This window comes from Microtus ochrogaster, chromosome 1 (assembly GCF_000317375.1).
Source record: "Microtus ochrogaster isolate Prairie Vole_2 chromosome 1, MicOch1.0, whole genome shotgun sequence".
NCBI classification, from domain to species: Eukaryota; Metazoa; Chordata; class Mammalia; order Rodentia; family Cricetidae; genus Microtus; species Microtus ochrogaster.
Window position 1 is genome coordinate 25,208,281 of NC_022009.1, and position 11,534 is coordinate 25,219,814.

The window sequence follows — 11,534 nt, forward strand, 5'->3', positions numbered from 1 at the left end:
GCCCCGGATTCCACAGGACCAGTCCAGCAAGTCATATATAGAGTAGATGTTAGGGTGGGCCAACCTAAGGCCCAGGATGTGGGTCTGGGTGTTAACTGAGCTACTCACCTCGTCAGCCTGGGCCATTGGGACCACCCCCTCAGGTGCTCATATGAGGGGCAGAACCAGTTCTTCCAGGCCATGCCCCCCACCCCCCCGCAGCTCTCCCATGAGGGGCAGGGCAAACTTTCCTGCTACAGAGCAACAGAACCAACTATCCTAGGGCCAGTAAGGGACAGGCAGGCTCAGCACGGCCTTCAGATTTGAACACACATAGTTCCTATGGTAACACAGACTCTAACTGCAGCAGGAACACAAACCCAGACATAACCCTCTGTAGCAGCTTGGGTCCAGAAGTCACCATGGCCCTGAGGCAGATCAGATCTGGGCATCTGCACAGCCCTCGGTGGTAGGTAACAGGAGATACAGACATCGATTCAGACCCTGGCTGCTACACGAACACTGACAGAGAAATGGTCCTAGGCAGCAGAAGGGCCCAGATGACACCATGGCCCCAGACACCAACATGGCTACAAGTTGTGGCCTAGACCCTGGGCATCTGTGTGGCTTTGATGGTACCATAAGCCACAGACATCAACACAGACTCCAGCTATAGTAGCTATGGTAGTCCACTGACCCAGACATGTTCTTGGGCAGTGGCTCAGGCCCAGATGGGTGGCATATTCCTTTAATATCAGTACTTGGGCCGGGCAGTAGTGGTGCAGCCTTTAATCCCAGCACTCAGAAGGTGGATCTGAGTTCAAGGTCAGCCTGGTTTATTGGGTGAGTGCCAGAACAGGCTCCAAGGCTACACAGAGAAACCCTGTCTGAGGGATGGGGGTGGGGAACAAAGGACTTTTGCAGCTTTGAGAAAGTTAAAAAAAATAAATAAGCACAAAGGACTGCAATGTAGCTTGGTTTTAAAATGTTTGCTTTGCAATCATAAAAGTCTAGTTCTAATTCCAGCAACCATAAAACCTGTCCTCATGCCTTTTTTTTTTAACAGGCTGTCTTCTGCAATTACATCTACAAACTGTCCACAGAGAGAAGATAAAGGAGGATACGTGCACTTCACTTTGACCACTTCCTGCTGGCCAGAGGTTAACACGTGGGCGTCCCCTAACTGCATGACGGGTCTGGGTTGCCATGTGACACCGAGAACCTGCGATCTGATGACTAACATGAAAAGAGGGAGAATGCATAGTAGAGCAGTGAGTAGTCCTGCCACAACATGGCATCGAGAAAAGTCCTAACTAGACTTCTTTGTCCTTAAACAGTCAATTTTCCTGAAAGTCTATATTAAATAATCTATTGCTTCTTTTTGTTTTGTGACTTTCTTTATCATAGAAAAGTTAGTCTTGCTTAGGAGGGGTTTAAATTTGTTCCCCATAATTTGGCAAACAGTAGGCAGTTACAGAATTTTGATTTGTGGTCTTATGGAATTTTGAGGATATCTATCTTTACATACGTTATGAACAAAGCAGCAAACTGGTAGCTATATCAGGTGAGTAAAGTCTGATGTCCTCAAATATAGTATGTATTCTAATTATTTTGCTACTGCTGTGGTAAAATACTGACCAAAAACAAACTGGAAAGAAAACTGTTTATTTGACTTATATGTATTAATCACAGAAGCAGAGAGAGAAACCACAAAAAACCCTGCTTACTCGCTTGCTTTCAGGCTCACCTTTCTTATTCCTCCTAGGACCACCTGCCCAGTAATGGCATCACCCACAGTGAACTGGGTCCTCCCACGTCCATCAACAGTCAAGAAAATGCCACACTTACAAGCCTACAGGTCAATCTGATGGAGGCGTTTTCTCAACTGAGGTTCCCTCCTCCCAGGTAACTCTAGTTTTGGGTCAAGTTGACAAAAACTAAACCTAACACACATGCTCGCATACACCTTGAAGCCCTAAAGTGATTAAAGGTTACACTACCCCAATATATACCAAACAACAGTTCAGAAAATTGTAATTGAACTTATAGGGAAATTGTACTTGTCACATTTCAGTTGAGGAACAAAGACGGCTCCAGCTAAACTACATGAACAGGTGACCTATTGAAAGGATAGTGGTGACAACGAGGAGGATAAACCACTCTGAAAGGCGAACACAGCAAGCTCCCCGGCCTCAGGAGCAGTCAGTCACCTTTCAGACTCTCATCAGAAACTCAAACTTGGTGAGAGGGTAGTTGGATTCCTTATGGTCAACTCACAGATGTGGCCTTAGGAGTCCACCCCACACATCAAAAAGTGTTCTAGACAAGAAAAATGGGCACATGCAGCTACAGTCAACTAGCCTGTGCCAAGGGAAGGGCCGAGCAAAGGGCGGCATGACGGGATCAGCACGTGTTAGGGATGTGTACAGCTGAGATAGAGAGCAAGATATGTGGCGGGGTTGCCTTTGTTCAGCCTCCTGCATGAGCCTGTAGTGCTCAAGTCTGACTGAAGCAGAAACTGCTACAGAGGAAGTCAGGACAGTCCCCACAAGATCATACTGTTGAGACATACATGGATCTACATAGGAAGGAGAAAAAGACATGATCTCCTGAGTAAATTGGGAGCGTGGGTGTCACAGGAGAGAGTAGAGGGGAAGAGTAGAGGAAGGGAAGGGAAAAAAAAATCATACTATGGTTGAACTCGTGGTCCCAAGCTGGCTGCAATCACTCTTGGGAGCAGGCCTTGAAGGTTATAGCAGAGCCTGACCTTGAGCTCTGCTTCCTGGTCCATCACCACAAGGTTAGCACGGTCCTACCAGGCACTCCTGCCTGCATGAACTGCTCCGTACGTTTCACCACCATGGATTGGGCCCCTAAAACTGCTCTGTCAGGAATCTTGTCACAGCATTAACCTGTGCAGACTCACCCAGGGTGCCTCTCAATGGACACCTTCCATCCATGAAAAGCTGAAGGCTTCTGTTGTGGGTTTACAGTAGAATAAATAAAAATCATGTCAAATGATGTTTTCCAGTAAGCCCTGGAAGCTAATCTCAATCCATTTGACATGATAGTTGAGATACTGCCAAATATTAGGGATTTTATCTGATAAAGGGAAATATGGTCACAATTTTGCAAATGTTTCCTGCTGATAAAAACATGGCCAGCTTTGGCACAGCTGTGTGTTCACACAAAGGCTCACACTATTCTCTCTACTATGTGTGGCATGCAGTAGGAGAGGCTAGTGCACTTCTGTCAAATTCCAAGAAAAGACCAGCCTCCGTTTCCATGGGCTCGTCTCATACCTCTTCCTCCCAACTGTGTTCTTGCACATTCAAAACTCCGTGTGTGATGCATGGATGTGTCATCTGAGAGGCACTATGGCTCTCTAGTATTGTTATCTTTGATCTCTCCTCTTCTACCTTAATGCCCTCTTGTACACACTTGACCAACTCCATGGCTTCAACTACCACCACCCATTCCCTTTTAACCAATTCTCCTGAGATGAAATCAATTACCATCCTTAATTATCCAATTTAATGCCCCCAAGACTATGAACGGATTCTGAACTGTCATGTGGGTACTGAGAATTGAACCCGAGATCCTCTGGAAGGGTAGCCAGTACTCTTTCACAGCTAAGCCATCTTTCTAGCTCCTACTAATGAATTCTGAATTCAATGCTATGGTAGAGTCAGACAAACTAAATACAGCCTCTAAGACTCTTCCAAACTCAATAACTTAAATGTCTGGACTTTAGTCTTCTTATCTGCAAAATGGGGATACTCTTTACCTAGAAAGACTCTTCATTTTTTTTAACTAAACAAAGTTTATTCTTTGACAGTTTCATACATTTATATAGCACATTCTCTCTATATAATCTCACCTTCCAGCTTCTCTTTCCTCCCACCTGTTTTCCACCTCTTCTCCCTACAGGTCCTTTTCCCATTTATGTCTTCTGTAACACTTTGAATTTTAACCAGGATAGTTGTGTGGTCACAGTTTAGCCGCTGCATTTTGCACACAGTTGAAGGCAACAGCTATCCCTTCCTCAGAATCCATCAAAAGCCAAGAGTTCCATAGAAAGATGAAGGCCCCCTGAACCCCTCCCTATCCATCATGACTGGCCTATGCAGGCCCAGTGCAGGCTGTTGCAGATGCTGTGAGATCATGTCTGTAAGGTCAGTGCTACACCATAAAGACAGCATTACACATTTCTCCTATTGGTCCTCCAGTAGGTACTCTGTAAATGGTGCAGTTTTCTTTTTTCTTGTGATGGAATCTTATGTAGTCCATGCTCAAACTCACTATGAACCTTAAACTTCTTTGGCCTTTTGCCCCCACTCCTGCAATCCTAGTGATAGAGCCCAGGGCTTTGTGCATGCTAGGCGAGCACTCTATAACTGCAGCACACCCCAGTCCTCTCTGCTACTACTATTATTCATACTTTTTCACTGTCTGAAAACATTGCTTACCCTTCTTAATGAAACACCCACCATGTACCTGGTTTTTTCTCGAACCACTTCCTCCCAACTGTGTTTCGCAGGCCTGCTCTTCAACCCTGTGTGCATCTTTTCCAAGAAGCATTATGATTCTTAAGTTTAACAACCTTGGTATCTCCTATTCTAGCTTAAGGACATCTTCTCATCTTCTATATACTTTGTCAGTGCCATAGCTTCAAAGACTACCCATCCCTTCAAATAACATCTCCTGAATTCTAACTACATACAGGCATATAATATAAACAGTAAAATCTCAAATGTTTGCTTTAGGGTTTTCAAATTGGGGGGGGGGGCTTATTTAAACTGATTCAAAATCATCACATTTGGGCTAGGGACATGGCTCATTTGGTAGGATACTTGCCTAAAATGCATGAAGCCCCAGGTTAGAGTCCCAGTATAATGGTGCTATATGTGATTCCAGCATTTAGAAACAGGAGGAAGCTGGGCAGTAGTGGCAAACACCTTTTATCCCAGCACTCAGGAGGCAGAGGCAGGCAGATCTCTGTGAGTTTTGAGGCCAGCCTGGTCTACAAGAGCTACTTTCAGGACAGGCTTCAAAACTACAGAGAAACCCTGTCTCAAAAAGCTCCCCCCCCCAAAAAAAAGATTCAAGAGATAGGCATGTTTAACCATGGCTTAAACACTATACGATGTACATATGTATACATTTATCCGAACATTACATGCTGTATTGTGGAGTGGCGGGCTGCATCCCGCCACCCGGCTAGCTTAACCCCCGAAATAATTACACAGAAACTGTATTCATTTAAACACTGCCTGGCCCATTACCTCTAGCCTTCTATTGGCTAACTCTCACATCTTGATTCAACCCATTTCTAATAATCTGTATGTCACCACGAGGCAGCTTACCAGGAAAGATTCAGCATGTCTGACCTGGCGGCTGGCTCCGTGGTAGCTCTCTCTGACCCTGCTTTCTTCCTCCCAGCATTCAATTCTGTCTCCCCGCCTACCTAAGTTTTGCCCTATCAAAAGGCCAAGGCAGCTTCTTTAGTTAACCAATGAAAGCAACAGAAATACAGAAGGACCTCCTACACCAATTACATAGATACAATTTTTGCATTTTTCTATCAAATGACTTTTAGGAACCTGGACAGAAAACAATTGTTTCAATGCTCTATAGTGAATGTGCACCATTTCTACAACCAAGAGTAAGAATTTTTTAAAAAAGAAAAATAGCCTTAACTTCATTAAGGGTATTGAAAATAGTATTAAAGATAAGAAATGTAAAATAAAATGTCTGAGATTAAGCAGGTCAAGAGCAAAAGGCTTTCCTAATATTCACAAATCACAAATTATAGAAGCTTCTTAGAAACTACTCAGGAGGCAAGTGATTTGTGGCACGAACCATCTACTCAATCAAGTAAGGAACAACCATTCTGCATGCAAACACTGCCTCTACCAGTCCCTCTCAACTGCCCATTCTGCCAATAAACACTGCTTCTTTCAATAACTGAATCAGCCAGTTTAGCTCTCTTGCTTAGAGGGTGACAAGCTTCTAGTGAACCTGAGCCCACCTAACAAATTGGCAAGTCTGTCCTCCTTCAACACCCATTTTAAATACTATCTTAGGAACCAAATGGTTTATGATTTCTTAAGAATTCTTTTTTGGTTGTTTGTTTTGTTTTTCAAAAGAGGGTTTCTCTGTGTAGCCCTGGTTGTTCTAGAACTCACTGTGTAGACCAGGCTGGCCTCAAACTCACAGAGATAGCCTGTCTCTGCCTCCCATGCCCCTCAGTTCTGGAATTAAACATGTAAACTGCCAGAGCCCAGCCTAAAAATTCTTATTAAAAAGATGAGTCCCACAAATGATTGGATCCAGCTAACAAAAATCAAATGTTCTTCCTCTTGAGGCAAAAAGCATTTGAAACAAAAACTCATCTCAAGGTTTCTGTAGTTACCACATTATTTCTGCAATGCCTGGAACCTAAAGTGTCTATCCTGCCAAATCCAGAATGTATAATGGTTACTATGACTACTATTCCCCAATCACTGTTTCCCTTCAGTGGAAACAAAAGCTAGGTGTAAATCACTCTTCCTTAGTTATCTGTGGATCTCTTTCTGTCATCACACTTGTTTCTACTATGCTTGACTTTTATTTAACATAACTTAGGCTCTAATGCTCCCTTGTGGTTGAATTTTACTGATTCTGGCAATTAGAAGTCATTTATCCTTCTTAATTTCTCATCAAAACTATTCCCAAATGGAAGAAAGTTAGATTCAAAGCTGTCTCAATGACAGTATCCTTTCTCTTCTTTCATACTGGTTCATATTGGTTAAAAAAAAAAAAAAGCAGAATCTGACAGGCCTTGTGGTGCACACGTTTAATCCCAGCACTAGGGAGGCAGAAGCATGGGGATCTCTATGAGTTTGAGGCTGGCCTGGTCCACAGAGTGAGTTCCAGGACAGGCTCCAAAGATACACAGAGAAACCCTATCTTGAAAAATAAAACAAAACCAAAATCTGAGTCCAAATCTAAACTTTTATAAAGAACAGGTCTTTTTTTAAATGTGATGACATGCACAACCATCATTTGCTTATTAATCAAAACAAACAAAGAACCCAAAAACACAGAAACTGGTTTTAAGAAAACCGTGCAAAGAGAAAACACTGAATTACAAAGACATCCTGAAGGTTCTTCCCAATTCTAATGCAGCCAGATAGTTCTCAGGCCACAAACCACCCTCCACACCTTCAATAAAGGCTGACACTCCTCCCACTTCTTTAATGGCAGAGAGGAAACTAATTGCTTATTGTTCAACTGTAACTCTCCTCTGCCATCATCACTGAACAGTAGTAACCTCTGTTTCGTAATACTTCCTTACCACATTATCTACTTATCAAACTCAGCCCCAGTCAGGAATCACTGTTAACACAGGTATGAATCTTTTCAAACCCGGTTGAGTGTGTACAAACATCAGAAGTAGCCACTTCCCTTGTGCAAACTTGCAGAAAGTCTACAAGTTTCTATTTCTCTCCAGTCCATTAAAAAGCAATATTAAGACAGGCAAGGAAACAATCTACATTTCAGCCGTATGATATTTAGTATTTTAGTGAAAGCATGACCTTTATATACCTAGTATCTTACTGTGTCTTTTCAGACAGAATTGGCACTATTTCCCAATACGCTTTCCACTCCCCGGATACAAGGAAAGATAGGTAGGGGGTTAGAGCCCATACATTTAACTTAACACAACCAACTTCGAAATTATTTTAGGACATTCTCTTCTCATAAACTTAGAGCTCTTATTCCTCACAAATGAAATACCAGCTTTAGAATTATTTGTGAAAAATAGTTTTCTAGAAAGGATATTGCACCCCTTAGAACATTCCATTAGAACATTCTTCCAAATGCCATTGTGCCTTGAGTGAAAATGTTCGATAAAGTAGGTTAAAAAAGCCAGCAATTGGGGCAGGAGAAATGGCTCAGTGGTTAAGAGCACTGGCTGTTCTTCCAGAGGACCCCGGTTCAATTCCCAGCACCCACATGGCAGCTCACAACTGTGTGTAACTCCAGTTTCTGGGGATCTGACACCTTCACACCAATGCACATAAAATGAATTAAAAACAAACAAACAAACAAAAAAAGAGCCAGCCATATGTTACAAGCACGAACTTCTTTGGGGATGGGGGGACCCTGAGGTTAACTGTATATAAATCCAGACTGGCTTTGAACGCTCCTCCTTCCAGCCCCAGCTTCCTTCCCAAGCACCAGGATTACAGGTGTTTGCCACCACACCCTGCTACAGTCACAGATTTTTATATTTCATTTTAGTAACTTGGTATTTCTCCATCTTAATAGTTGGCAGTCTCTGAAGAAATACCATGCCTACAAATGTTAAATTGTTGGGATTCCGGGAGGTCAGAACTTGATTTACTATTTAGTCAGAATATCTAGTGACTGAAAGGAACATTCAGACAGAAAGCATCTCTAACACGTGGCCGGCTTGGTCTGGACTTCCTTTTTCCTCACCAGTTCACCCATTACCTTCTAGCTCCAAGGTTCAATTTCCCTGATACATTCTATATCACTACAGTGTTGTCTCATTAGCTACCTTACACTGCTAGTGAAAACAAGAGAATTCTTCCATGGCTCACAACTGTCCTCAAACTCACTATGCAGACCAGGCTTGGCTTGAACTCACAATGATCCACCTGCTTCTGCTTCCTGAGTGCTGGGTTGAAAGGCCAGTGACACCAAGCCTGGACCACAAATGGGACTTTTATCACACTCTCTCTCCCACAGTCAGTTTTTGGAAACCAATCTTTTGAATCTTAACACCTTATACATTCAAGGGAGGTCAAGTCTTTCCTATGTACTCCCATCCTAAGCCTCCACTCTTCCCCACAGTCTCAATAACTCATCTTGACTTGGAGAAAACCCTTCCACGACACAGGGTTAACAGGCCTGTCACCGACTCTGATTCAGGGGATAGGTTAGTATCTATGTTAATGCCAAAGCAAGGTCATCATCCTATCAAAACTGCAATAGTCACACTCCAGCTAAGGGGTTTAAAATTCTTCTTCCTGGTATCTGCACAAGACTTAAAAATGTTAAAGTCAAAATCATCTCAGCATTCTCTTCCAGCAATGTTACATCTTGAATCTCTTGAAGAAGCTCATCTTAGAAACATATTTCACTAGAGGAGTTAGCAGACATAAATGAAAGGCTAGTTTAAAAAAAAAAAAAAAACACTGTCAGGAAAACCAGGCCTGTTGGCACACGGCATTAATCCCAGCACTTGGGAGGCAGAGGCTGGAGAATCTCTGAGTTCGAGGCCAGCCTGGTCTACAACGCAGGCCAGTCATGGCTGTTACACAGAGAAACCATATCTCAAAACAAACACACACACACAAAATGCTGTCAGGAATTCAGAACTCTGTAAGGTATTTTAAAACTGCATGAATACGGTTGATGATTCAACTTCAGTTAATTAGTACAAGGACTCATGATTAAGGACTGGATTAAGCAATGCCCTCTTCGATAGCTCTGTTGCTTGGTGAAAGGGGCCACCTAATCTAACCTGGATGGTGGGATGGGGTCTCACCAATCGCACAACAGGACAACTTTCAAGACACCCGGGGCGGGCGGGGAGTGGGGGGTCCCTGTCAAGTCCACAGTCAAGGTTTTCCTGGTAAAGGAAGTTCAGAATGGGGTAGGAAGAGGCTGCCTGGGTGAACTTCCACAACCGTACTGCCTAACTTTCCTAACTCTTCCTGTCGGGGCTGCAAGACTCTACAGGAAACATGTACTTGAGGGGACCTGAGAAGGAACCCTAGAGAAAGTACAGCCGGGCTCCGAGGGCGTTCCTCTGCTTCCCAGTGGGAGAGGCCTGCACTGCTTGCAGGATCGGGACTAGGAGAGGAAGCCCTGCTTTCAGGGCCCTTAAGAACAGCAAATGCTGGGGAGCTTCACACAGCTGAGGAGCCGGGCAGACTTAGGGAGTCCCGCGTGTTGGGGAGCCCAGTCGAGACTGGAGAGTCGAGCAGAACTAGGGAAACCCGCACATCTAAGAAGCCAGGTAGACCTGGGGAGTCCTGCATGGTTGAAAGCACCTCATCGCTGGGAAGGCGGAGGCCCGCAGGGCTTGGGTAGCCAGGTAAAAATGGGGAGGCTCGAATAACAGGAGAAGCGGCATAACTGGGGAGCCCCACACGGTTGTTGAGTCCCGCGCTGCCCTTGAGTCTCCCTCGCGTTCAGGTGGAGGCCCAGTCAATGCCGGGTCCCGGGCGCCAGCGCACCTGAGCCGCGCCCAGCCTGCTGAGAGCCGCCCGCGAGGCTGCCCGTTCGCCCCGGCCTGGCCCGGGCTTCGGCTCGCGGGGTCCCGGCCCATCGCCCCGGCCCCGCTCGGCTTCTCGGTCCCGTCGTACCTGGCCGGCAGCCGCGGCAGTAGCGGTGCTGCTCTTCACGTACCCGTTCCTCACCTCCCCGTTCTTCACGCAGCCGTTCGCCCGTAGCGGGCGGCGGCAGCAGCAGCCGCCAGGCTCCGGCCGCATCGTCCCGGCAGCACCCGGTAGCAAGGCAGGCTCTGGAGGCGGCTGCGGCGCCAACTCCCGCTCCACACCGCACCCACCTCCCCGAAACCGGAAATGGCTGCAGCGCCGCTGCCAATTCCCGGTCCGGCCGTCACGCGAGGGCGGGGCCAGCGGAGAAGACCAGGCTCGCAGAAGCCGGGCTGCCGGAGGGACCGCGGGGCGGAGCCTGATGGAGTCCGGCCAATCCAAAGGCTAGGGAGGCGGACCTCATGCTGCTTCTGGCCAATCAAGAGCTAGAGAAAAGCGGCTTGCTAGCGTCAAGGGGGCTTCTTCGGAGGAACTCTAGAGCTGGGCGCTTGATTGGAGCCCTAGACAGGTCGTAGGTGGAGCTTTGCTGCCTAATGGTCCAGACTGAGGAGGAGGCGGAGCCCGGAAAGAAGTAGCCAATTAGCGTGTGGAGGAAGAGACAGGGGGCTGAGCCATCTCCAGAGCCGGTTCCCGGTTCTCCTGCACAGGTGGTGGTTGCCCTCTGTGCCCTTTCTCCCTAGAGGTTCTCGGATTGAATCCAAGCCCAAGACAGGCAGCTCCCTTACTTCATTAGCAAATTCCTCTGTGGATGTTAATAGAATAGCCCTTTTGACGGTCTCTCACCGTTCCTCACCGTGCGCTACGCAGACGTCTCCAGTGCGCACCGCTTGTTTCTATCCGGGTTTGTCCTGTACAGTTTCCTCTGAAGACTTTCCTTGAAAGTCAGGAGACCTGATCTATTTTCAGATCTTCTAATAACCGAAACTGAAATTTGAGAGTTAACTACTTTATGAGTCAACTTCTTTTTTAAATTCTTCCTGCTTCATAGATTCATTTGCAAGAATTACGTTAGTAGAGCGTTGTGCACCTATCAAAATACCTAATCCAGACCAGTAGTAAAAGAAAGGAAATCGTTCTACATTACAGCATTACAGAGAACTTTAGTTACCCATAAATTTTTAGTGTCATGATTAAGAGTATGACTCAGTCTTGGTTTGAATTCTTGCTGCCTCACCTACTAGCTGAGTGACCTCCATG

General features: G+C 45.6%; 1 protein-coding gene across 1 annotated transcript in view; it reads right to left on the bottom strand.

Annotated features, from left to right (window-relative positions):
- Window positions 1-10,598, bottom strand: part of Sptlc2 (serine palmitoyltransferase long chain base subunit 2) — a 75,617-nt gene extending 65,019 nt beyond the window's left edge. The window contains exon 1 of the mRNA XM_005343405.2: window positions 10,365-10,598. Within this exon, the coding sequence (XP_005343462.1) occupies window positions 10,365-10,490 (126 nt within the window). The 5' untranslated portion in view covers window positions 10,491-10,598. The remainder of the gene's footprint in view (window positions 1-10,364) is intronic.
- Window positions 10,599-11,534: the final 936 nt, after the last annotated feature.